Below are 27,583 nucleotides of genomic sequence, written 5' to 3'. Positions count from 1 at the left end.
GTGTGCCATTTCTATTGAAATTAAATATTTCATTGCAGCATAATTAAATTAAATTAAATAAATAATTATTGAGGTAAATCTAAAAACACTATATTTGATGCATAAAAGTTATTAATTCCGAGATGTATATTTAAAAAAAAAATTAATACAAGTATATAATGCCTTCTTAAAGTTTTCAAACTAAAATAAGGTGTAGTTTATGTATAGTTTATGATATCTGACACAAAATTTAGTTTTGTTATATAATTTTCAAATTAACTGTTTGTTTTCAATATTCAAGATCTACTGTCGATAATTTAAAATTTTCCAACCGATATCATATAAATCGATAGTTAGTTAGTAAGCTGATATTCAAAAAATACACATCTCAAACTTTAAGTATTTTGTGGGAATCAATTGAAGTCGGAGATAAATTGATGTCATAAAGATCACTAAATAACAATAACATAAATCATGAATATAATCCGTTCTGTCCGTTTTAACGCATCCAAAACTATTCCAAAGAACTGTTGGTCAGTTGTACGGTCTTTATCTTCCACTGCGAATACCATACTTGAAGTAAATGATAAAACTGGTATTGCTACTCTTACTCTGAACCGATCACCGGTGAACAGCTTAAATCTTGAGTTGCTAACTGATATACGCAACTCTATTAAAGATGCTGAAAGTAACAAATGCAAGGGACTCATACTCACTTCGGTAATATTGTGTTTAAATAGCTGAAAATAAATATACATATAATTTCTACATTTAGTCCTCAAATAAAGTGTTTTCTGCCGGTCTGGACTTCATGGAGATGTATCAACCGAACGAAGAAAGACTAAAGAGTTTTTGGACAGCATTGCAAAGCACTTGGATGACACTATATGGCTCTAAACTACCTACAGCTGCTGCCATTAATGTGAGTTATAGAATTTTCATTGTCTAGGTCCAAAGTTCATTTCATTATTTACGTAGATAAACTTAGCAAAATATTAACGTATGTATGTATATGAAAATAAATCTGATTTCACGTATGTATGTTTAACGACAGGGTCATGCACCGGCAGGCGGATGTTTACTGGCCACATCTTGCGAATATCGTGTCATGTTACCTAATTTTACGATCGGTTTGAATGAAACCCTTGTTGGGATTGTAGCGCCCAGTTGGTTCATGGATTCATACCTTAATGTACTGCCACGACGCGTAGCCGAATTAGCGCTTACCCAAGGTAAAATGTTCACTACAGCTGAGGCTCAACAGGTGGGACTTATTGATGATGTTGTGAATACAAAAGAGGAAGCCATTGCTAAGTGTGAAGAATTTATTGGTTCATTCAATAAAGTTAATCCATATGCACGTGCCTTAACTAAGCAACAATTTCGCGTTAAGGAACTGCAAGAGCTCGAGCAACACCGTGAGCAAGATTTGCAAACATTTTTAGCTGTTGTAACTAAACCTAGCACGCAAGCGGCGATGGGTGCATATTTAGAGAAATTAAAAAATAAATCGAAGAAATAAAGCGCGTGGAAAAGTTCTACGCGGCCTTAATACATATACCCGTTTTTATAATATATAAGTGAATAGTGATTTGATAAAAATATATATTTATATACATACATATAAGTGAAATTTTCGGTGAAATTATAATACATAATGTTTTGTTAAAAAAATAAATTTTAAATTATATTCTTTATATTTTACGCTTCATCATTCATTATGGCTTCGCGAATTTCAGTGTGAAGTGAAGCCAGTGATTCGGACATTAGCTCGAGGAAGGAGTTGATTTCGAGTATCTTGGCTCTGTTGCGTTCCAACTCGGCACTGTAAATATTACATAAATAACGGTATATTAATGGCAATATGTTTATTCTTCGCCAGCTACTTACTTGTTCAATTCATCAATCATATTTTCGATGAAATCTCTGCTTCGTACCATCAAACGATCTTCACGCTCATCAATGCGCTGTATGTGTGCGTCTTTCATACCGGCTATCAGATTGAGTATAGCTTCACGATCTTCCATACAATGCAACAGTTCTGGTGGTACATCTTCAAAATCCTGCAATGCCAATTTGGTGTTGATGTAATGTGTGGACACTTCAGACATATTCTCCGAAAAGTGTATAGCGATATCGCGCAATTGGCCGAAATATGTTTGCACCTGCTCCACAAATTTTGCCATCATCTCTTGTATGCGCCGTTGAAAATTTACTGTAGATTCCTAATTGACAAAATCCAATTATTGGTTTAATATAATATAAAGCTGCAGAATGCTTCAATAAACTGTACCTCTATGCTTTCATGCAGATGCAGTTCTTGACTCATGAGCTGCTGCCATACGTCATTGATGGTATCATCAAATTGCATAGTAATTTTATCAAATTGATCCACTAGCTCTAAGCTCTCGGGCGATTCTTCATCTTCACCGTGTAGTGTACGCAGCTCCAGTGCTTTTAGTACAGCTGTTGCACGCTCAAATACAAGCTCCTTGTGACGTAGAAACTCTTCGATGACTTCTTGTCCCATTTGTTGTATTAGTAGTTGGCCTTCTTCCAAATTTTCTTTGAATTCATTAATTTCCAATTCACGTTCCTCAAAGCGTTCTAAGCCATACTTGTAAATCTCCTGCGTCACGTCATACATATCGTTATCATATTCCTCGGCTAAGTCAGTAGCGGGCTGACCAATTCGCAGCAGTGCATAGCCATCTTCATCGCCTTTCCACAAAGATTCGTACAACTGATGTTCATTGAGATATTCTACAAAACTGGAAGCCAAACGCTTTTCATCATATTCCTCCTTAGCCTTTGCGGCACGCGCTAGTATTTCCTTCTCCTCATTCGCTTCAATCTCGCGTAATTCACGACTGGAGAAAGAAAAATGGAATATGTTAGTCCACATAGTTTATAATGAAAGATTTGAGCACATAACTATATAAAACGGAAGTATGGATACTCCGTTAAAACTTTGTAAGGCATACTCACTAATATTTTTCGCGACCCTTGTGTCGCATCTCTTCTGTCACCGTTTTATATTCGTAATATTTAACATCAGGCAGCACGGCTGCTACATAAAGATCCATTTGAAAACGCGCTGATCTTGATATGGGGTTACCCTGCAGATTGAGCACGCGTAGATCTTTCAAAAACCGAAATCTTTCGATCTGCAATTTGCAAATAAAACACATTTCGTAAATAGTGTTGGTCCTGCCAATTCACTCACTCATTACCCCTTTGGTTGAGCCGATTTTATTGTTGCCCAAACTTAGTATCACCAGTTTCTCCAAAGTATCCAAATTTTGAATTTGCGTTATTTGATTATTGAAAAGTGAGAGTACTTCCAGATTAATAAGTTTTTCAATATTTTCAATACGTTCGATGTAATTGAAGCTTAAATCGAGTTCTTTCAGTGCAGTCAACATATCAATGTGTTCAATAACTTCGATTTTATTACAATTCAAAGAAAGCTTCGTTAAATTTGGCATGATCCATAGGTGGTCTATGCGTAAAATATCTGAAAACAAAAACAAATATTTATATATAAGACTATTTACAAACAACAAAGGTGAGGATTGATGAGACAATGAAGCAGCATAAAGCATTTCACTGATGTCCATGCGTCGGTGGCAAAACCACACATTTGTATCCAAAACTATTAGTCTTTGTCTTTGAAAATAGCTTAAAAAATTAAGCTTGAAGCTAGAAGTTTTCATATATCCCACATATCGACTGATACGAGTATATGGGTATGAAGTCATACGGAAGTTATTAAAATGTTATGGTGTCTAAAGAATTTATCAAATTAACTCTATCCAAATATAGTAGCAGTACACATTATCATCAGGAAAAGATGTCAGACCAAGAACATTAACTTGAGAATTGTTTTCGTGGTCATCTAACGTCAGAGGGGAGAGGGTGTTAGATGAGCCGTGTTGGTTTTTCGAACTCTCGGTCTTTTCCTATGTAAAACTATAATTTACTTTAATTGGTCGGTGTTTCTGGACATATCTATAGTAAAGTTTGTCAGACAGATATCATCAGAGATCATTCTCGAACTCTATTTTTTTAGAAAGAGAGCTTCATCTGAAATATTAAAACAAAATTGATGTCGTTATCGCAGATTAAATGCGTTGTAGACTCATTGTTTTCTTAGATACAATATAACAGTTCTTGCAGTACTTACTCTTAAACTCCAGTCTTAGCACAGAGATGCGCTCATACACCACTGGTTCCATTTGATGTAGACGTGCAGCTTCGCCTTGTTTACCATCTTCCAGGTAAGCTTTGTCTATCATCTGTTTACTTATTATGCCAGGTTCGATTTCTGGATAAATTATTTCATCCAGCGATTTCAGATTATCAAGTTTATTAGTTTCCGACATTACTAAGTTGTGACGCCTTGAAGAGTGCTAAGCCTGAAACTGAAGCACGATATGTCGGCATACAAATAATATTAATTTGATTATTTTACAAAATGTGTCTCAAATTTGTTTACAAGGGTTGGTGTCCCACCACCACTTTATACTGGACTAACAAAAAATTAACGAATTTTCGGTGAGCTTAATCGAACGTCTGACCCTTTCACCATTTCAACTGAATCCTAATTACTACTTATGTATATTATTCTACGACCAATTGTTTCTTCTATTTATTCTAATTTACAACATTTTGTATTTTCAGTATTGTTTTGGTACGACGTTGTCAGGACGACCAAGGCTTCGCCGTTACTAAGCATATGCAAACATTAAGCCGAACTACGATCGTGCAGTCATCTGGCAGACGAGTTTTGCCGGTCGGTCCCAGAGGGTTCGCATACCTAATGCCTCCGAGACGTCTACACCAACGTTACGCATTTGCCATTCACCTTTGACTCGTGTGTTGTCGTAGCCTTCGCGTGCACTTTCGTGTGTGCATACATTGCACTCGGTTAGTTCGTACACTTACATGGGGAGTTACTGCTTATGCGGTTCTGTTATTGTTGTTGTAAGCCTGGAACAGGTGCAAAAAGTTGCCGCTAACACTTCGTGGTGATACGGACTAGTTCGCGAGCGGGCTGCTTGGTAACTTCCTTAAAGTTGTGCGCTCCGTTATTTTCGGCAATTTATTGTTGTGCGCTGCTTGGTTGGCAGGCGTTTTAGTCTGTTTTTTTCGTTTGTTATTTTTTGAAGGGTTCGACTTCGCTGTCGCTGGTAATCGTCGGTTATTCGTGGTTAGCCTTAGAACATTTAACGTTGGCAACGTAAACGTTAGTTACGCTCGTGTTTATTGTGTATTATTGAAAATATAAAAAAGGTTTTTTGATACGATAGTGTAAAAAATACTAAAAAGAAGGTGCAAGATAATTCGAAATAAAAAGTTGGAAAATACAGTTTGAAAGAGAGTGTATATGAAAGTGAAAAGCAGTAGTGATCTGTAAACACTACTTTATGTGTGGAAAAAAGAAATTATGAAATTGCAGTGAAATTATATAAAAATTGTGCAACGGTGTGGACTTTGCTTTAATGTAGCATGGGAAATATTGTATAAGAATATCAATATCAAATATAAAATATATAATGCATATTCGTCAATAAATTATAAATGCGGGTTCATCAAAGTTAATTACAGTTAATCGATAAACTCGATGCAGTCATAAATCACAATGAAAGTGTGACAATTGCAAGTGATTAAAGATACATACATATATATACATATATATATGTAAAAAGCGTAAAAATTGTGAAAGCCTTTGTTTAGTGAACATAAAATAAATATTAAAAAAGTGAAAGTTTAATAACCAAGGAGAAACTAATAAAGGTAAATACGAACATATACAGAGATATGGCCTTTATGTACACATATACCCGTATTAGTATATAAATACATGTATGTGTGTGTATACAACTCATCAGTATTACATTTTGTCTGGAAATATATATATACATATATATATATATATATATATGTATATATATTGGTGGTTTTGAAAAGAAACACCGTTAACATTCAAAGCTTTCTTAACTCTTTACAGCCTAGTCGCAAATTACCAGTATAGTGTTTGTTCAACATTTTGTATAGTTGTGGGTCTATCAATTTTTTTTTTCAATTATTGAATTATTATCCCTTTAGAACAAACTGTTTTCTGTGGCCTTTCTAGCCGAGTGCGTTGACTGCGTGGGGGTTGTAATTTCAAATTCTGGTCAAGGCTAAAGTAAAATGTAAGAAACGGCTTAGCTTAGCTTGGGCGCTGCCGTACATTAGTGACTACTTTAGCGCTTTACAAATGTGCCATGTAGGATTTCGAAACGAAAATTTTATTTTAAATATATTGCTTATAAATTTAACATTTCTATTAAAATATTACACGACTCCACAATTAAAAACAAATATTCAGCCTTATTGTAAACTTCCTGTGAATAAATCAATTCTATGTATTTTAAATTTCATGCGAACGAATCGTTATATTCAAATTTTGATTATGCTTTTATAAACTATGGAAATCTGTCATACAAGTTTTTGTTTTGATTTTTTTGTTGATTCGTATTAAAGATATACTATCCAACAACGAGTCGAAATCATTAAAATTTACTATCGGTTTCGGAGTCATTGGCCTCAATTTTAAGCGCGCTACGTCGAATTTATGATCATAATAATCGTGCTATCAGATCAACAATTTAACGTTTAGTGAAACGATTTTAATCCACAAGAACTGATGCCGCTCTACCACCAGAATCGTCGAATGTTCGTGAGCAACAACTTGAAAATGATCCGGATTTACATCGAAAAATCATCTTCAGCGTTAAGGCTCATTTCTGGCTGAATGGCTTCGTCAATATGCAAAATATGCGTTATTGATCTGTCAGCAATCCACACGTACTCCATGTGTCACCATTTCATCCCGAAACAATTATGATTTGGTGTAATTTATGGACCGCCGGCGTCATTGGGCCGTACTTCTTCCTTGATGATCAAGACCGGCACGTTACTGTGAATGGGAATCGCTACCGCTCAATGATAACCATATATTTTTGGCCCGAATTGGAAGATATGGACTTGGATAATATGTGGTTCCAACAGGTCGGCGCCACAAGCCACACAGCGAATGTCACAATCGATTTATTGAAAACCAAGTATGGTGACAATTTTTAGTACCAAGTCACAAAATACAAGAAATATTTTTCACTGACTTAAGACATTTTAAACATTGGCCAATACATACATAAGCATACATACATACATACAAAGCGGAGGGGGCCAATAGATTACCAGGTGAGGTATTCAAATACGGCGGCGAATGAACTGATAAGCTGCATGCATCAGCTTCTTTGCAGAATATGGTCGGATGAAAGCCTGCCTGACGATTGGAATCTCAGTGTGCTCTGCCCATTCCATAAAAAGGGAGATCCCACAATCTGCGCCAACTACCGTGGGATAAGCCTCCTTAACATCGCTTACAAGGTTCTATCGAGTCTTTCACACAGACTAAAGCCCACCGTCAACAAACTAATTGGACCTTTTCAGTGTGGCTTTAGACCTGGAAAATCAACAACTGACCAGATATTCACCATGCTCCAAATCTTGGAGAAGGACCCGTGAAAAGAGGATCGACACACACCACCTTTTTGTCGATTTTAAAGCTGCTTTCAACAGCACTAAAAGGAGCTGCCTTTACGCCGCGATGTCTGAATTTGGTATCCCCTCAAAACTAATACGGCTGTGCAAGTTGACGCTGAGCAACATCAAAAGCTCCGTCATGATTGGGAAGGACCTCTCCGAGCCGTTCGATACCAAACGAGGTAACGAAGATGGATAAGGGGCGAGGCGAATGGGTCTGGAGGTGAATGAGGTCAAGACGAAATATCTCCTGTCATCAAGCTAACAGTCGGCGCATTCGCGTCTTGGCTCCCAAGTCACTGTTGACAGTCATAACTTCGAAGTCGTAGATAATTTCGTATACCTGGGAACCAGTATCAACAACACCAACAATGTCAGCCTCGAAATCCAGCGCAGAATCACTCTTGCCAATAGGTGCTACTTTGGACTGAGTAGGCAAATGAAAAGTAAAGTCCTCTCTCGGCGAACCAAAATCAAACTCTACAAGTCGCTTAGCAGCTTAGCGTGGACGATGTCAACATCAGACGAGACGACACTAGGAGTTTTCGAGAGGAAAATTTTGCGGAAGATTTATGGTCCCTTAAACATTGACAACGGCGAATACCGCAGACGATGGAACGATGAGCTGTACGAGCTATACGACGACATTGACATAGCTCAGCGAATAAAAAGACAGCGGCTACGCTGGCTAGGTCATGTTGTCCGAATGGACGAAAACACTCCAGCTCTGAAAGTGTGCGATGCAGTACCCGGCGGAGGAAGCCGAGGAAGGGGAAGGCTTCCACTCCGTTGGAGGGACCAGGTGGAGAGCGACCTGGTTACACTTGGGATCTCCAACTGGCGCCGAACTGCGAAGGAAAGTGACGAGTGGCGCGCTCTCATCGATTCGGCTATAACCGGCTAAACGGTTCAACGCCAATCACATACATATAATACATACATATATGAGGTTTAAGGTTAACCCGAAGGGAGAAAGAGCATTGAATAGCTCTAATGCAAGAAATACGCCTAATTTTAGTTAGGTAGTAGTAGTGGCATTATCTCATATTTTCGGTTGAGAATACATTTATTTACGAAATTCCATATTCTGGAGTAATTGCCATACTTTCCAAACCCAAATATTATAGATAACTTCTCTTTGCGTGAGAATGTTTTCTTGTGAACATCATAACTTGGCATCAAAATATTATGGATTAATGAAATCTGTATCTTACATCTTATAGCTTCTAACTTATTAAAGAGAAATGTTTTACCAAAGGATGATGAGTGAACACCTATTCTAGACTAGGCTGAGTTAGTTGAAAATAGTATTTAACTGTCCATAAATAGACTAAAATAATTAGCTCTCTTTACCATGCGGTCTCTGATAAGCTTTCCCTTAAGTTTATAAAAAATGGTATTCTATTAGTCATAGTTGTGAGACTTTATATATTAATATATACAAATATATATATAATTTGATTGAAAGTTACGCTAAAAATCCAGTGACAGGGTTTAACAGACAACTGCTGATTATTATGGTGTAAAAAACTTGGTATCAATTCCTCTTGTCACAAGCTTTCCGATGATCCAATCGCGTAAATAAGCAACATTCGCGTATACACCAGGAACATTCTCCACACCACATTCGACACCCCAGGAAACAACACCAGCTTGAATATAGCGTTCTGGATTATTCGGATCGGGGCACGATAATGGTGAACCGCCATCACCTTTGCACGTATCTTTACCGAGTTCACCGCCAGCGCATAGGAAACTCTTGTCCAGCTGGAAAAACCGACTAAGCCGCGTGCGACGCAATTGTGTTTGACATGTAGCATGCGGCACAATGGGTAACTCGATCTTCTTCAAGATGTGCTGGTAAACGCCATTTCTACCAAACTTGTCCTGACCCCAACCGGAAGCAAAACAGCGCTTATTATCGAATGTTGTACCCGCGTTAGGCAAACAGATGGGCTGGACATTTGGTGCCCAAGTTAATGGTGTTTTCAATGTCAGTAACGCGATGTCGTTAAATATTGTGCTGGGATTAAAATCCTCATGTCTAATGATTTCTGAAACTCCTGTGTCTTGATGCAAATACGGCTCCTGTGTGGTCTCCAAATCCCATTCGCCAGCACGGATCATCAACGAGGCGGACTGTAGGTTCCAGAGACAATGTGCCGCCGTTAGAACGACGTTTGGTGCGAGAATCGAGCCACCACATTTGTAATCCTTCTTATTTGCCGATTTTGTGAAAATTGCTACTATCCAGGGAAATTCTGCGAATTCTGACTCATTATTTTTAGCTCCGGTAATTTTGAAAGATATGCCATTAGAATTGCGGTAACCGCAAGCATTTCTCTGTGGAACATCGTCTTCTTTTGGTTGCTGTAACTGCAAGGGAAACACGCTTTCAATATGCTTTACTGTAGATGTGTCTATATTTGAAATATATACTTACTTTACTGCTTACATCGCAGCAGAGTTCCAAATAAGTGCATGGACTCCCAGTGTCCAAGCGAAGATTGATCAAATCTTGTCCATGAATTTTGACAGTGCCATCTTCATTGCAGAGACTGCGTGGAACACATTCCTTGTTGAGTCCACAAATCCTAACTTGCGAATCTAAATTTGATTCCTGCTCCGGCTCTGTAGATTTGGTGTCAAATATGCTATTTAATGTTGAATTGGTGTCAAATATCTTTTCTAATAATTTTTCATAGTTGTCCGGTCTTTGAGTTCGTACCGGATTGAACAAAACCCCTAGCAGGCATACAATAATAATCGTCAGATGCATGGACATGACATTTGTTAAGCTGTAATGAAAAAATATAAGTAAATGTAAAATAAGGAAGTACATGTTAAAGTAAACGATTTGACTTTATTTGGATCGACTACGATGTAATCAATAGGGATCTTATTGTTAGACGGATCGACTCATACTATGACTTGTTCAAAATTAAATTTTTTGTATAAGCCGAAGTCGGCGGGGCTTCCAGCTCGCAAATTATTCTATGCCATTAAGTTTCTGAGTGAAGCGATATTGTCAATACGTGGTCTGGCAATTAAACTATTCCCGGAGGTTTTTAATGGGTTGGAGTAGTCAGAGACACGAAAAAATTAGAATTTTCAGTATTTTTTTGCTATTAAATCATTTTATTTTACAAAAGCAATAATATGGCATTATTATACAATGATTTGACTTAAAGTCACGAAAATTTGAAAAAAAAATTATAATTTCGAAAGTTATAGCTGTCAGTGTTGACCAAGTTTCAAAAAAAAAGGTCCTTGCGCTGACAATCATAAGTCCTTGGAGATTCAACTAAAATCAATGGGATAAAAAAAATTAGTTTTATAAATAGATAATCCTGGACCTGATCCGAAGCTTTTTTAATTAACAAAATGGCGGTCTCAGGAATTAGTTTTTTAGATTTTCGGGAAAAAATCAACAGTTAATTGGTCTTAAAAAATCGAAATTTTTGAAAAAAAATCCTTCGGATCAGGCCTGAGTTTATTATGTATTCTAAAAGCTGTATGAATTTCATTAAAATCTACTGAGCGGTTATCGAGTTACAGTTGTCAGCAGTTCAAAAAACATAGTTTTGAGATAAACGCATTTAAAGTTTGACACCAGTGAGTTGGAGTGCCTGAGCGCTCTTTGTTATTTATCGAATAACTCGAAAAGTAATTATCGGATCAAAATCAAAATTGATTTTTTGAAAATCCTGACTACCACTAACCCATTAACGCATTGGGGTCTTACTATTATTTGACTCCTGGTTCATCAATGGTATCGATAATTATCTGATAACTTTCATTAGATGTGCTTTAATGCTTTGTTACCAGACTCTGAACACTAAAAATTCCTTGAAAAACATGGGTGACTACGTAGAAGGCAAATAAAGATTTTATCACTTTCGTTTGTGGACGAAGCCGATTATTCATCGTCATAATATAATGGTACGATATTTAGGTACAGATTGATCAGCTGATATTTGATAATCAACATATAATAACTGAGTTACGCTGTTTTCACAGGCATATAACTTGTTTACGCATTATTATTTTGTATGTAATAAATTGCGATAGATAGGTTGTGGTTAAAATAAACAAATAATTTGATTCTAGGGACTTTTTGCTGATATGGTACGTACATTCTACGCTCAAGTGGTACTGATAAGAACTATATATAGTAAATACAAGTATATGAAGAAAGGTTAATCACACTTTGAAATCAAAAAAATATTAAAAAAATTATGTGTTTAATAATATAGTATAAGTAAGGAAGAGTCAAGTTCGGGGAATCCGAACTCAATGCAAAAGGAATATATATATTTATATAATTTTATGCAAATAATTTTGTCGAAATCAGCAGTGTGTTCCTAAGAACTTTGAATATTTTTGGAAGGGTTGCCAACAAAATAAAATTTCCTTCACAGCTAAGTACATTATAGCTAAATGTGAGTTGCTTCTGAAACTTAAACAAGTTAAGTTAATTTATAAACCAGTTTTGCCAATTGTCTAAAAGAATAAAACCAGCAAATATTCTAATATGAACAGCACATATTCTAATATGAAGTATTTCCAAGTCTTCAAAGCACATTTTTACGCACAAATTTCACTTTTACACCATTTTTATTTGAATATATGTGTATTAATTATTTTTTTCTTGATCTTAAAGATCTTAAAGTTTCATATTCACACATGCATTTTGATGCAAAATCAATTCAACTCACTTAATCAAGAACATGTCAGCGGCGTTTGTATTGAATGTTCAGAAGCGCGCGACTATTTAAATTACACTGAGAGGACGATGTAAGATTACTGCATTTATAAACCTATCAAGAATGTTGTTTATACTTGGTAATGACATCTGAGAGTGGCAAAAGATTTGCACATCTCATTTGTAATGCGTTCTGACTGAAATACAGACATATGTATGTATATGTATAAGTATATATTTCAAGCGACAATACAGGTCTGGAGCATAGCTGGGGTACATAAGTATAGATCAATCTTAGTAGTATATAACATATTAAATTTTTACGCTTTCGAATGAAAATTGCGTTATCTAAGAAGTTACTGCTCCATTATTTTTGGGATATAGACGTAGGCTCCGCTTATGCGATTATAACCGAAACAATAAGAGCGCGGCATTCATTTCTTCTTCTTGGAATTAACCGCTAATTGGAAATATGAAGCGACACCAGGTCGCTCTCAGACCAGGTTTTTCCAACGGAGTGGAGGTCTTCCCCTTCCTCTGCTTCCACCGGTGTATACTGCATCGAACACTTTCAAATCTGGAGTGGTTTCGTCCATTTGGATAACATCTTCTTATTCGCTGAACAATGTCAATGTTGTCATATAACTCGTACAGCTTATCGTCCCATTGTCTGCGGCATTTGACCGTTGCCAACTATCAAAGGACAATAAATCTTCCGCAAAACCTTTGTTATATCCCTCGAAAACTCCTAGTGCAGTCTCATCGGTGGTTAACATCGTCCTTGCTACTGCATCATAAAACAGGTTCATTATTCACGACCGCGACTTGTAGAGTATGGCTTAAGTTAGTGGAGAGAGGACTTAACTTTTCACTTGCCTACTCAGTCTAATGCAGCAATTGTTGGCAAGAGCGATTCTGTGTTGGATTTCGAGATTGACATTGTTATTGGTTTTTAATGCTGGTTCTAAGGTAGACGAAAATATTAACAACTCAAAATTATGACTGTCAAGAGTGTCGTGAGAGCCAAATCGCGAATGCGCTGACTGTTTGTTTGAAGACAGGAGATATTTCGTCTTGTCTTCGTTCACCACCAGATCCATACGCTTCGCTTCCTTATCCACTCTGGAAAAGGCAGAACTAACAGCGCAATTGTTGAAGTCAACAATATCAATTTTATCGGCGTACGCCAGCATTTGGTCACTCTTGTCCCTTCTCTATTTAGCTCTGCAGCTCTTATTAGTTGAACGATAATAAGTCAACCTGTCTGACTCCTCCTTTCGTTTCGACAGCCGTACTTACTAGTTTTGAACGGATACCCATGAATTGTCAGGTACATGACAATCTACATATCTTAGTCATAGTCATTCCAAATAGTTTCATAAATCTTTTTAAACTTTTGTTCATAACAGCCTCTTCGTGATGATCGTCTTCGATGCTCATTTATATAACAAGTCCCTTCCCAACTCAAGATTTGTTTTCGAATTTGTGAATATAATGAAATGAGGTTCGGAATTAAGGACGCACCTAAGGTCATTAAACCAGGATTTAGTACTTGAGTGTTTCTGCGAAAATATTGAATTCAAAGAAAATTTTATTAAAGTTAAGTGTACCATTTTTCTTAAATCAACATGCAGATAATGAAGTCACATTCGCTTAATTACTCTCACCACATTCTGGGGTGTTTGTACTACACAATTTAAGTTCAAGCGTTTTAATCCAACATGACCATCAAGGGCATTTGATAAAGGAAAGTTGATGTATGTATTGTTGTTTTTTACTTGTTACGATATTATAAACAATTGACTTTTTGGCTGTTGTGATTTTCTTCAATGAATCACTTAAACGTCGACATACTTAATTAAATAAAAGAAATGTTTGGAATATTTATAGAAAATGTATAGATAATGCTATGGACGTACCAACAGCAACAACATACTTTATTACGCTTAAATACCGAGCACAGCTTGAAAATAAATACTCGTGTGTTTGTACATATATGCTACAAGCACATTGAGATTCCCTTTTACAATTTTATTGCGAAAATATGAATACATACACTACAACTCAAGCTTGGTTTATTTAAATTAAGTGTTTCAGTTGAAAAGAGAGCCAGCGATAGCAAATCGTTTCTTTGTATTTCATTCGTATAGATGATGAGAATTATCTTACAGTTCGCGAGAATTTAACTACCCATTTACATTAACTAAAAGTAGTTTTAGTGCTAAAACACTGAGATTTCCTTTGACATTGAATCTTACGTTTTTTCGATTCAGTACTATTTACCCTCCAACCGAGACAGTAGTTTTAAGCTGTGTGCAACCCATGAAAAGTTAGGCCTTTTTCGCGTATTTTGTTAAATGAGTACGATATAATGTTTTGAATTTTTAGACATGATAGGTATTTTTCTACTATATTTCAAAATTTTTTTTACAAAGATATTGAAAAATTAGGCAGTAAATTGCGGTCTCCGAAGTTGCCAGTAGCGCAACTAAATATGTGAAATATCAAAATTAAGTGAGCGTATAGCTGAAGAGGGAAGCGAGACGTATTTGCAGACAAAAAAAGAAAGAGGCCGAAATGCGTAAGTATGAAGAGCTTGAGAAGCTGGCCAACAGAGGTAATGCTCGAAGGTTTCAAGACCGGAGCATCCTCATGTAGAGACCAAGGTGGTAATCTGGTAACCGATGTCCAGGGCATACTGGGATTATGGAGGGAACACTTCTCCGACCTGGTGAATGGCAGTGAAAGTACAACACCAGGAGATGGCGAACCCGATTCCCCAATCGATTATGATGGAACAGATGTTCCATTACCCGACCATGAAGAAATTGGAATAGCAATTACCCGCCTGAAGGACAACAATGTGGCGGGGGACGATAGATTACCGGCCGAGCCATTCTAATACGGCGGCGAAGAACTGATAAAGTGCATGCATCAGCTTCTTTGCAGAATATGGTCGGAAAAAAGCATGTCTTACGACTGGAATCTCTGCTGTGTAAGTTGACGTTGATGATGTTGAAAAAATAATACGAGCTGGAGGTTAACGAGGGCAAGACGAAATATCTCCTGTCATCAAACAAACAGTTAGCGCTTTCGCGTCTTAATTTCGTTTACCTGGGAACCTGCATCAACAACACCAACAATGTCAGCCTCGAAATCCAGCGCAGCACTGAGTAGGCAATTAAAAAGTAAAGTCCTTTCTCGACGAACCAAAATCAAACTCTACAAATCCCTTATCATTCCCGTCCTGATTTATGGTGCAGAAGCGTGGACGATGTCAACATCAGATGAGACATCGACTAGGAGTTTTCGAGAGGAAAATTTTGCGCAAGATTTATGGTCCTCAGAACATTGGCATCGGCGTATACCGCAGACGATGGGACGATGAGCTATGCGACGACACTGACATAGTTCAGCGAAATAAAAGACAGAATGCGCTTCAGCTCTGAAAGTGTTCGATGCAGTATCCGCTGGAGGAAGCCGAGGAAGGGGAAGTAGTGGCGCGCTATCATCGATTCGGCTATAACCGGCTAAACGGCTTCCATGTCAAATCACATACATACATATATTGTTCTGGATACAGCCGTTAAGAACAATGTTGAGTTTTTGCCATTAGAGCCTATGATAGAAAGCTTTTTTTCATAAACTGAAGATATTGTTAGCATATATGGTTGTGAATGGATCGAAAAGTGATAAAGTCAGATCCAAGGAATTTTTGTCTCGATCTCGCAAAGGTAGAGCATTTCAAAAGGAAGTGTTGAGTTGATTATACTTCGTCTTCGTTCAAGCAACTTTATCTAATTCAATGCCTACAACTAAGGGAGAATTACCTTTCCTGAGAGTGAAGATCTCTTACAATTTATATTGAGTCGGATTATGCGACTAACTGACCAGTAATAAAGAAGATAGTTTCTACTTCTTTCCATTCTATAGTAGTTGACTGACTGACTTTATAAGCTTATCAGTTAAAAAATTTCTTGGGATTCCGCTATGGCCAGGCAACCAAACTAGTCTAATTGTGATGTAGTTTGATACCACTGAAAGTGAGGGTAGTGTAGCCTACATAGTCTCGAGCGCACAATTAGCAAGAACAACGTTAGTATCGCCGCTTTGCTACCAGAGGTAGTGTTAAAAGTTGTAAAATTTGTTCAATATTGATGGGATATGAAATCGAATCTGTACGAGTATATATTTCTCGCAATGGCTTTTAATAAAATTTCTCAAGTAGCTAATTATTTATTTACAGATGGCCCAACATTTTAAAATAACGGTAAAAAGTAGGAAATCAGGTTGACAATTTAAATATTAATAAATGTTTTTTTTTTTTGTAGCGTGAAATTAAATAAGGAGCGCTTATTTGCATTCGTTGAATGAATAATGAATGTGGAAATTAGGTGACATTCTTACAGCGTGAACAACCGGACATTCTGACACAGTTGTTCGAGCTTGTTATACGCTTTAGGTATTTCAATTGGGTCAACCTTACGACAACCATAATGACGCTCACTTTAATTGGCTTGTAGACACTTGTTAATAAATATGTACACAATGAAAGTTACAAACAGCGCTGATAATTATTAGTAAAGTCGAGTAATAAATTTCCAGGTGAACTGCTACTAAGACACTACTCTTCCTTGCGTGTAGCCACATGGGTACGAGTACATGCAAATATGTAACAAGCATGCAGTCAATATTGGTGGAGTCAAGACACTTTAATAATATTGATATTATCGTAGGAAAATGACGCCTTTGACCTTGGCTGAATGTGGAAAATGTGACACACGAGACTACTCGCGAGCGCTAACGTCGTCAAGGAGCAAAGTGAGGATCTATAAGTGAATGCACATGTATTTGAATATATTGATTTATTATACAATGTTGTATTAACATATACAACCCTGCATTCATATGTGCAGATGGTATGCATACATTGGTGGTAAACAACATTATCGTTGGATAGCAGTAAACCATTTCCGATTATTTAAATAGGAAATTTGCATATTCTTACAAACGGAAGATTTTGGAAGTGGGAAGTGAAATTTCTTTATGCAATAGTAAAATCAGCCAGCAGCAACAAATTTGTGTTGGGCAACTAAATTCCCTCTCGAGAACAGAGGAAGTCATAACACTATACGGCAAAATCTACTTTTTTGTGGGTATTGGATCAAACTGTCCCTTTCCGGCAGATAAGTCTCGTGCTTGAACGAAGGAAAGACAAAAAAAGTGAAAATTGGATTTTTGGCAAACATTTTTCCAAAAAATTAAAAACTTCGGTAAAATTTGGTTTTTTAAATAATTATAATTGGAAAAAAACAAGTAAGGAAGGGTGTAACCGAACATTTTATACTCTCGCAATTTATTTATTTAACTTTATTTATATTATATAATACACAATTTGACTCACATATTCGTCATATATATTGTATGAAGTCCATTGAAAGTTGGGAACCCTAATATTAGGTTAGAAGCACCGAGGTCCTCGTGTTCGATATATGGGGCCTTAAAAACCAATGGTCCGATTTCGACGATTTTTAGAATGGGGCTGCCACACTATAAACATAGTATTTGTGCCAAGTTCTGCACCGATATCTTCACTAGTGCTTACTTTATATATTGTAAAGTAAACGATTCAGATTGTCTTCAAAGTTCTGGTACATAGGAAGTAGGCGGGGTTGTGAACCGATTTGACCTATTTTTACAAAATATCATTGGGATGCAAAGAAAATATTACAAATCGAATTACACTGAAATTGGTCGAGTAGTTTCGGAGATATGGTTTTTGACCCATAAGTGGGCGGCGCCACGCCCCTTTTTCCATTTTGTAAAAAAATCTGAGTGCAGCTTTCATCTGCCATTTCTTATGTGAAATTTAGTGTTTCTCACGTGTTTCGTTAGTGAGTTAACCCACTTTTAGTAATTTTCAACCTAACCTTTGTATGGGAGGTGGGCGTGGTTACAATCCGATTGCCTGCATTTTTGGTCTGTATAAGGTAGTACCTAAAAGAAACGACTCTAGAAAGTTTCCTTGATATACCTTTAGTAGTTTGCGATCCTTCATGCCAAATTTTACTTCCATAGCTTTATTTATAGCACTTTAAGTGTTTTCGGTTTTAGCCATTTTGTGGGCGTGGCAGTGGTCCGATTACGCCCATTTTCGAACTTAACCTTCTTATGCGCGTTAAAAGTTTTGAGTAACAATAATACCTGACTTAGAGCGCACACCTTCCAAAGGCTGCATCTCCGAAACTATCCTAAATTTTCAAGGACAATATTCTTGAGATGTTGTAGAAATTTATAAGCCAAAAAACAAAAAATCGAAACCCATGTAACCCCTTAATTCAATGGTGTATGATAACATTTTTCTATCAAGCTTATATGACAGATGCTATAACGGGTCCCGTATATTTTGATATATAAAATTTTTATATTTTTCGTGGATCGAACTTTGACCCTGCATTTCTTGCAGTTAGTAGTTAATTGTAACATAATAGTATTATTATCTACATTCAATATCATGCACATGACTTTGAATATGACACGTAAATGTGTATGTAATTGTATGATACGGCGTGAAAAATATTGATCATTGTGTTTTATTTATAGCGACTAATAAACGAAAGACACACAAAGCGGCGACAATAAAAGAATAATTTATTATTATAACTATTAAATTGACACGCTTAGCACTAGATTTAGTAAATAGCATTTTATAGTTATTATATGCAGTGGAACTTCCATAACTCGAACTTTTATAATTCGGAGTTCTCCATAACTCGAACTCTTGAATTGGCAATAGAAGTCAAATTTCATACAAAATTTCTTCCATAAATCGAACTTTTCGACCAGAGCATAATATAAAATTTAAAATTTTACTATCAAGGCAGATCTTTAAAAAAGTCCCTCTATATCGTATGCCGGCGAACAAAATACAGTATACTCTCGAAAAGTAAATTCTCAGATAGTAAATAATCGCGGAAAAGTTAATCACCTTTAAGATTACACATGCACCTCGAAAAAGTAAATTTTTTAATTAACTTTTCAGAGAGTGTGATAAAAAATTCGAAACGAATTTCTTGTTTATCGCGTCTTTTTAGTAAATAAACTCTCCTACTTGATCCACTGGTTTAAAAATGAAAACGATGCAAATCAGGTGTCAGACTTTTTGAATTGTCGTACAAAAATGGTCAGAAAATATATTGCAAAAGAAAAAAAACAAAAGAATATTCAAGATTTTTTCTCTTCATAGTAAATACATATGTATGTATGTAAATGTAAATATGTTTTTCATGTAAATCCATATGTTTTATTGAAGCAAATAAATGAATGAATTTTTTAAGTTTAAAAATGCATTTAATATTATAAAAACAGATAATTTATGTATATATTTGGAAAAGTAAATTATTCGAAAAAGTAAATTACCCAAAATACCAATCGATTTACTTTTCGAGAGTATACTGTATATGATATTACGCTTATGGATTGTATAAATCATGTAACAAAGGCGTGGGATACAGACGTCAAGAGCCGAAAAAATAGCAAACTATACCAAACAAAATTAAAGAATACATGTTTTAACGTACATATGTACATAAAACTTTATATTTTACAGGATTTTGAAAAATTGAATGTTTTAATGAGAACTTTTAAAATTCGAAGTCTCTCTAACTCGATTTTTTTTGTGATTATGATGATTTGAGTTAGGGAAGTTCAACTGTATATGTATATATATGTACATGTATATACGTAAGTCTTTAATTATGCGTGACTTCTATTATACAATTCGATTTATTCTAAACACAAAAAAAATGTATTTTAGTAGTGTTTGCTGCTCAGCAGATAACGGTAAATAGTCTATTGTAGCTCTAGCACAGAAAAAAATACTGTAACTGCGTAAAAAGGTTATCTATGAGGGTCGAGCAATAGAAGTTCTTACGGTGTTCGAAAATATAGAAAAACTGAAACTTCTTTTGCTTTAAATTTCAAGGCATGGTTAAATTTACTAGCTTTGCGATTGTTGGACTAGCCTTGATAATTACATCTTGACCTCATGATGTCAAGGTCTAGAATAACCCTCATACAATATTTATAATATACAATAATTTATAATAATAATAGTTAAGATTAGGTATGACAAACTGTGATCAGAGCACGCTATACATCTTTCGAGAAGCTTTGTGAGAAAAGGTATATCAATCACTTAAAGGAAGACATATTAAGTATTGGGTTATCATCATTATATATTTCAGTTAAGTGACTATTAGTGAAATCGAATAGATGGTCGCTATTCGTGGCTACAATTCCTGTGGTGGTCTTCTTAGTGTTTTACGATCGGCATCAGGTACAGCGAGTCCGACAGTAACATACTGTTTAAATAATAACAAAAGTTGTATGTCAAGTTCCTTCCGTCTTGCTTCCTAAATCTAGTGATGACATAACAAAAGGCAACTCAAATTTTATTAACTGGTTCTGCTACTCTAATTTTGACGTGTTGAAATCTTCTTGCTTACGTAGAAGTTTTTACCAATTCTAACGAAGGTAACGGTGGTATTTTACAAACCAAAATAAGTTTTCGGGGGACATAAAATGCAAAAATAACGGCGCAAATAGAAGTTCTGTTCAGTTTTTAAAATAGATCTTTTCGCACAGCCAAATTAATTTAGTACCACATTTAAAATTATTATTGAAAACCCAGTTTTTGCCTTTCGCTCAGCCGGCTATTCGATTAACGATCAGCTTTTATACATTTTTATTTTTGATGTTCATAGAAAGTTGGTAATTTTCATCAGCTGATTGCTATTTTATCAATAAATACAGCCAAATTTACAGAGTGGAGAACAACCCCCAGAGTTGCATTCCATTTTCAATTCGATTAAATATTAAAGTAGTAAAATAAGATTTTTTGTATTGTAAATGATTTATATCGGCGCATTAATCGAGCAAAATCCGGTTAATTAAGTAATTAAGGGACAATTACTTCCTGAATTATGTTTTTTGTGGTTTGGTAGAACATAGTGCATTCAACTTTTAGAAAATAATATAAAGTCTGTTCCATCTACTCCAGCATAAAGTCCGATTTAGCAGCTTCCCAAGTAGCACAATGCTATTTTCTTACAGCAAATTTAAGAATAATAATGGCAATAATTTATATATACTTGGAACGTTTGCGAACAGGCCCCGGCTTAACAAAATCAGCTTCTGAATACTTCTGAATTCATTTTTTATATATTATATATAATCATTGCTATTTAACTTACATTTATAATCCCGTTTTCTTTTCAAATTTCAGCATAATGCCTTACTTCGCATCGACTGAATTATACTGATTGCGACAATTTCTACATACATATACGGGAGCTTCCCCGCTTCAGTATAATGAATCGTTATATTACCCTCTCACAATTGGGTGATGGCACATACGGTACAGTGGTATTAGCCCAACGCAAGGACACTGGCGAAAAGGTGGCTATAAAACGTATGAAACGAAAATATTACTCCTGGGAGGAGGCGATGAATTTGCGCGAAGTAAAGGTGAGGCTTTTGTTGCCTAAATACTTCTATATATATATTACTATTTATTATTATTTTGCAGTCGCTCAAGAAACTCTCTCACCCCAATATTGTTAAGCTGAAGGAAGTCATACGTGAGAATGACACGTTATATTTCGTTTTTGAATATATGAAAGAGAATTTGTACCAAATGATTAAGGACCGCGACACACATTTGCCAGAACCAACGCTTAAAAGTATACTTTTTCAGGTAAAATAATGTGCATATGTTTGTGAGAATATGCCACTATGCAGAGTCTGCGTACTATCTCAGTTTAAGACTGAGATCAAAAAACTAGCAATTTGTTCCTTCGCACTTATAACTCAATTATTGTTTTATATGTCTTACGGCCTCTTCACAAACAGGTCCTCACTGGCTTGGCGTTCATGCATCGCCATGGATTTTTCCATCGTGACTTGAAACCGGAGAATTTACTTTGCTCAGGACCGGAGCTTATAAAAATTGCAGATTTCGGCTTGGCGCGAGAGATACGCTCACGACCGCCGTTTACAGACTATGTGTCGACAAGATGGTGAGCGTAATTTGACTCTCTTTACTTGTAGTGGCAGTAACATATGTATTTCGAACAGGTATCGAGCACCGGAGGTGCTGCTACATTCCACAAACTATGCCAGTTCCATAGATTTGTGGGCAATGGGTTGCATCATGGCGGAGCTGTACACATTTCGACCACTCTTTCCGGGCAGCAGTGAAGTGGATCAACTGTTTAAGATTTGTTCTGTTTTAGGAACGCCTGAGAAGGTATGTATTCGTAATATCTATGAATTGTGGACTCACTGGCATTTTGTATTACCAGAGTGAATGGCCCGAAGGCTATAGACTCGCAGCGACTATACACTTTCGCTATCCGGAATGCATCAAGGTGCCGCTCAATACGATTGTGACACGTTGCAGTCAGGCGGGCTTGGATTTGTTGGAGGACATGTTGCACTACGATCCGGATAAGCGGCCCACGGCGCAGCAGAGCCTTAAATATGCCTACTTTCATGCGCTCAAGCGCATCTCACCCACGGCGGCGGCGAATGCCAATGTCAAACTTACGGCCAAATATGCGGCAGCGGCTGCTGTTGTAAATACAAATACAACAAACAATACGAATATGAGCATCAATGGCAGGAATGCGGGGCAATTGCCGAATCTATCGAATAATGTGCTTCCGGTGCAAGAGAAACTACAAGCGGTTACCGAGCTGATACAGCAAGGTAATCGGCAGCATAATAATAGCAATACTGTTAATGCCAATAATGCAGTAAATGCATCACTGAACAACAATAGTAATCGTGCATACAACAATATGTACGCGAGGCGTGCGATAATTCCCATAACACAGAACCCCAATCAAGTGCAAGCGCCAAAAATCAGTTTCTTGGCAATAAATGGTGGCGATGCGTCGCGCTCCACAGTGCCGTTACAATTGACAGCTGTTAATGCGCAACAGAATTCGCACACCAACAACGGCATGCCGCCGAATGCCATCAACAACGTAGCAAATCGGCAATTCCGTGAACAACTTGAAGATAACATTTCGATAAAGAGCGGCTACAATACCATACTCGCGCCAGCCAGTCACATATATCTGAACGGTGGCGGAGAGGCGGCACTCCACAAGCGTTCACAGGAAAATCTTGCCTTCACCGAGTCCATAAATGACATCTACTTGAATCGCAACACCGGTCAGCTGCAACCGCCACAGCCGCCAAATGTCTCCTTCAATCACAGCAGTAATCCTGTCGGTAATATTAAAGCCGGTGTAATCTATTTGGCGAATGGCCATCGGAATTATGCACTCTTTGAGACCGCTTCGAAGAATGCTAAAAATTCGGCGAAAATTAATGGCTACTACCTACAGACGCGTCCAAGCTTATTGAATCTCGATACAGTGGGTAAGGAAGCCAAGGTCTATAATATGTTCTCCAAGGTAGTGCCGAAACAAGCACCCACAGGCAATTTAATTATGCGGAATGCATTCGAGCAGAGTATGGACAGAAATGACTACACAAATAATGAACAAACCGTGGAGAAACCTCTTTACGAACGGCTGGGTGGCGACAAAAAATCTCTGCCGAACGGACAAAATGCAGAGTTGAGCAAGGACGATGAACTCGATCTTATATTGGGGTAGGTATAGGGGTGAATATATATAATTTTTATACTCTCGCAACAAATGTTGCTAAAGAGAGTATTATAGTTTTGTTCACATAACGGTTGTTTGTAACACCCAAAACTAAACGAGTTAGATATAGGGTTATATATACCAAAGTGATCAGGGTGAAGAGTGGAGTTCAAATCCGAATGTCTGTCTGTCCGTCCGTCCGTCCGTCCGTCTGTGCAAGCTGTAACTTGAGTAAAAATTAAGTTATCTTAATGAAACTTGGCACACTTATGAAGGGGCATATTTGGATGTAATTTTTTTTGGGGAAGTGGGCGTGGCCCCGCCCCCTACTAAGTTTTTTGTACATATCTCGCAAACCAATAGAGCTATATAAACCAAACTTTCTGCAATCGTTTTTTTTAGCCAATTCCTAATACAGGCCAAAAATGAAAGAAATCGGATCATAACCACGCCCACCTCCCATACAAAAGTTAGGTTGAAAATTACTAAAAGTGGGTTAACTTACTAAAGAAAAACGTCAGAAACACTAAATTTCACATAAGAAATGGCAGATTAAAGCTGCACTCAGATTTTTTTACAAAATGGAAAATAGGCGTGGCGTCGCCCACTTATGGGTCAAAAACCATATCTCAGGAACTACTCGACCGATTTCAATGAAACTTGGTTTGTAATAGTTTCTTTACATCCCAATGATATGTTGTGAAAATAGGCCAAATCGCTTCACAACCACGCCTACTTCCTATATACCAGAACTTTGAAGACGATCTGAATCGTTTACTTTAGAATATATAAAGTAAACACTAGTGAAGATATCGGTGCAGAACTTTGCACAAATATTATGTTAATAGTGTGGCAGCCCCATTCTAAAAATCGCCGAAATCGGACCATAGGTTTTTAAGACCCCATATATCGAACACGAGGACCTCGGTGCTTCTAACCTATTATTATGGTTTCCAACTTTCAATGGACTTTATACAATATATATGACGAATATGTGGGTCAAATTGTGTATAATATAATATTAATAGAGTTAAATAAATAAATTGCGAGAGTATAAAATGTTCGGTTACACCCGAACTTAGCCCTTCCTTACTTGTTACTTTCTCAACTTGTTGCAAATAGTATAATAGTTTGTTAAAAATTATCAGGATGACGAGATGAGTTGAAATCCTGTTTGTCTGTTCGTCTGTCCTTGCAAGTAATAACATGAGTAAAAAATTTTATATTTTGATTAGACTTAGTACACATGTCCTGTGCCACTTAGTTGGTCTTGCAAATGAGCGTAACCCTTGGCAACGGTCTACTAAACGTCGTTAAGAGTAAATTTTATAGCTAAGAGGATACACTCATATTGGTATAATAATACAACTGGTTATGATGGCCTCATTGCATAATGGAATCTTTTTTGAAATTATTGGCAAATGTCTGAGAAATTTTATAGGAATTCGGAGATAATCTCTTTCATTTAATAATGCGTCTCTGTGCCAAAAATGTTTAAAATCGGGTCATTACTTCTCCGAACCCATATACCCAAAATTACGATTATAAAATTTCGGTGGGATTTAGACCGTATAAAGCGGTTAATATATTGGATATTAAGGCAATGTAAATCTAATTTCGTGAAATCGGTCCATGAATTACCTCAGTCCCTATATATCATTCTAGTAATCTTTATGCCATATATGTGTTAGAGCTCTTGCTATTCGACTAATCGACTAACCGAATTAACCGGATAGGGCATTATTCGAATAATAATATTTGGTTTGCAGTATCCGGATAGTCGTAAGTTGCCTATTATGCGATTAACTGATAATTTCCGACTATTCGAATAGTGCAAGTTCATTACATTTCTATTTTTATTGAAATATGTGTCCTTCCAACCGAGTGGAGTGAAGGTCTGCGATGCGGGTACTGCATCGAACACTTTCAGAGCTGGATCATTTTCGTTCATGGAGCCAAGACGCGAATGCGCTGACTGTGTTTTTTTTTATGACAGGAGATATTTAGTCTTGTTGTCGTTCACCACCAGGCCCAAACGCTTCGCTTCCTTATCCAGTCTGGAAAAAGTAGAACTAACGGCGCGGGTGTTGTTTCCAATGATATCGATATCATCGGCGTACGCCAGTAGCTGTACACTCTTATAAAAGATTGTACCTTCTCTGTTTAGCTCTGCAGCCCGACATTCGAATAATCGGTTTTCAGGTTATTCGAATTATTTTAAGACCCCTAATATGATTACATACATATGGGGAAACAAATTTGTGTAATCTAAATGAAAGTAAGTTAAGAAATTGCGAGGGCGTTATAGTTGTTATAAATCGTACACCCGAACTTAGGCCTTCCTTACTTGTTTTTTAATAATAATATTTTATTCTTATGGGTGTCCGTACCGGGACAAATTACTGCCTTAAATTGTGTATATATTTTAAAACAAGTTAAAGTTAAAATTCTAGTTTGTGATAAAGACCATTAAAACCTTAGTGATACCTCTTGATGTTATCTCATATATAGGGTTTCTACAACCATTTCCCAAACTGCTGTTGATGATTGAAAATGTGTTTTAAAAGTCCAAAATTAATCAGAGGATTTCAAAAGTGATCCGAGTTGAGATCACTTTGTCCATATGATGAGGTTTTGTTGCTAATAAGAGCATATTCATTTCAGTATGTTTATTTTGAAGAACGTCGATTTTGTGTATGTTAGCTTCAACCGTATTTGGCAAATAGTCAAAATGAGTCTTAATAAATTGTAAAGTGCCAAATTAAGTGAAGATCTCCCAAACATAAAGAAAATACAGTGGAATTTCCATAACTCGAACTTCTATAAGTCGAAGATCTCCTTAACTCGAACTTTTGAATTGGCAATAGCGTTTAGAAATCAAATATCATACAAATTTCCTTCCACAACTCGAACTTCTATAACTCGAACTCTTGAATTGACAATAGAAGTCAAATTTTATACAAAATTTATTCCATAAATCGAACTTTTCGACCAGAGCATAATATAAAATTTCAAATTTACTATTGAGGCAGAATTTTAAGAGTCCCTCTACATCGTTTGGAGGCGAACAAAAAATATGATATTACACTTGTGGATTGCATAAATCATGTAACAAAGGCATGGGATACAGGCGTCAATATACAAAAAATAGCAAACTACAACCAACAAAATTACAGAATAAATTTTTTAATGTATTTTATGCGAAGTAAATAAATAAGACTATTTTTTATGTGGATTGTGGCGATTCGAGTTAGAGAAGTTCCACTGTAGTTCAAATTGAAATTCAAATTTATACACCAATGGAAATAGAAAAGTATGGCAGTGCAATTTTCGTCCTGGTATTTCTTTTCCAAATTGCAGGTTTTTTTTTAATTCCTACAGAATTTTTGTTTATTGATTTCAACTTTCTTAAAAAGTTCTTTTAAACCCTTGCATCTAAAATGGCTACTCTCAGATAGATATTGGTGTGTAGTTAATTTAAATAATTAAATATTATAATATATATTAATAATTATCTATATTCCTCCTCAGTTTTAGAAAATCCCATTATTAATATTCTTAATATTCTTAATATTATTATTATAATTATTTTTCTTTAGAGTGATGAATCTAATACATCAGT

The 27,583-nt window shown here is 36.3% G+C and overlaps 4 protein-coding genes across 7 annotated transcripts in view; 2 read left to right on the top strand and 2 right to left on the bottom strand.

Annotated features, from left to right (window-relative positions):
- Positions 1-358: 358 nt before the first annotated feature.
- Eci1_0 (enoyl-CoA delta isomerase 1, mitochondrial) lies at positions 359-1,676 on the top strand. The gene is made up of 3 exons (XM_011191924.3): positions 359-699; positions 755-901; positions 1,034-1,676. Exons 1-3 carry the CDS (start codon positions 454-456, stop codon positions 1,499-1,501), a joined length of 861 nt encoding a protein of 286 aa, XP_011190226.1. The 5' UTR covers positions 359-453; the 3' UTR covers positions 1,502-1,676.
- On the bottom strand, positions 1,475-5,337 carry LOC105217091 (dynein regulatory complex subunit 3). 2 transcript variants are annotated; one of them, XM_011191925.3, is made up of 7 exons: positions 4,927-5,336; positions 4,166-4,403; positions 3,213-3,496; positions 2,968-3,146; positions 2,273-2,849; positions 1,870-2,204; positions 1,475-1,804 (listed from the first exon to the last, which is right to left on the bottom strand). In XM_011191925.3, the coding sequence occupies exons 2-7, from the start codon at positions 4,362-4,364 to the stop codon at positions 1,681-1,683; spliced, it is 1,698 nt and encodes a 565-aa protein (XP_011190227.1). In that variant the 5' UTR covers positions 4,365-4,403; positions 4,927-5,336; the 3' UTR covers positions 1,475-1,680. The 2 variants fall into 2 exon arrangements, with proteins under 2 accessions (XP_011190227.1, XP_028899224.1); XM_029043391.2 differs by lacking the exon at positions 4,166-4,403 and having other exon boundaries at positions 4,927-5,337.
- Positions 5,338-5,534: 197 nt separating this feature from the next.
- Positions 5,535-27,583, top strand: part of LOC105217093 (probable serine/threonine-protein kinase DDB_G0268078) — a 31,457-nt gene continuing 9,408 nt past the window's right edge. For all 3 annotated transcript variants that reach the window (XM_054228353.1, XM_054228352.1, XM_011191927.3), the window contains exons 1-6: positions 5,535-5,778; positions 21,567-21,808; positions 21,870-22,037; positions 22,193-22,359; positions 22,418-22,589; positions 22,645-23,966. In XM_054228353.1, the coding sequence (XP_054084328.1) occupies positions 21,653-21,808; positions 21,870-22,037; positions 22,193-22,359; positions 22,418-22,589; positions 22,645-23,966 (1,985 nt within the window). In that variant the 5' untranslated portion in view covers positions 5,535-5,778; positions 21,567-21,652. The remainder of the gene's footprint in view (positions 5,779-21,566; positions 21,809-21,869; positions 22,038-22,192; positions 22,360-22,417; positions 22,590-22,644; positions 23,967-27,583) is intronic.
- Prss44_1 (phenoloxidase-activating factor 2) lies at positions 8,975-12,453 on the bottom strand. The gene is made up of 3 exons (XM_011191926.3): positions 12,294-12,453; positions 10,019-10,373; positions 8,975-9,951 (listed from the first exon to the last, which is right to left on the bottom strand). The coding sequence occupies exons 1-3, from the start codon at positions 12,305-12,307 to the stop codon at positions 9,091-9,093; spliced, it is 1,230 nt and encodes a 409-aa protein (XP_011190228.2). The 5' UTR covers positions 12,308-12,453; the 3' UTR covers positions 8,975-9,090.

The sequence above is a fragment of the Zeugodacus cucurbitae genome, chromosome 3 (assembly GCF_028554725.1).
Source record: "Zeugodacus cucurbitae isolate PBARC_wt_2022May chromosome 3, idZeuCucr1.2, whole genome shotgun sequence".
NCBI classification, from domain to species: Eukaryota; Metazoa; Arthropoda; class Insecta; order Diptera; family Tephritidae; genus Zeugodacus; species Zeugodacus cucurbitae.
Note: the sequence above shows the minus strand (reverse complement) of the source record. Positions and strands in the feature narration are given on the sequence as shown.

Coding starts and splice junctions, on each gene's coding strand:
- Prss44_1 (XM_011191926.3), bottom strand. Junction 9,952..10,018: donor GCTGCGATGTAAGCAGTAAA/GTAAGTATATAT, acceptor TTTCCCTTGCAG/TTACAGCAACCAAAAGAAGA.
- Eci1_0 (XM_011191924.3), top strand. CDS start 454: ATGAATATAATCCGTTCTGTCCGTTTTAACGCATCCAAAACTATTCCA. Junction 700..754: donor AGGGACTCATACTCACTTCG/GTAATATTGTGT, acceptor TTCTACATTTAG/TCCTCAAATAAAGTGTTTTC. Junction 902..1,033: donor CTACAGCTGCTGCCATTAAT/GTGAGTTATAGA, acceptor GTTTAACGACAG/GGTCATGCACCGGCAGGCGG.
- LOC105217091 (XM_011191925.3), bottom strand. CDS start 4,364: ATGTCGGAAACTAATAAACTTGATAATCTGAAATCGCTGGATGAAATA. Junction 3,497..4,165: donor GCTAAGACTGGAGTTTAAGA/GTAAGTACTGCA, acceptor TTTTGTTTTCAG/ATATTTTACGCATAGACCAC. Junction 3,147..3,212: donor AAATCGGCTCAACCAAAGGG/GTAATGAGTGAG, acceptor TGCAAATTGCAG/ATCGAAAGATTTCGGTTTTT.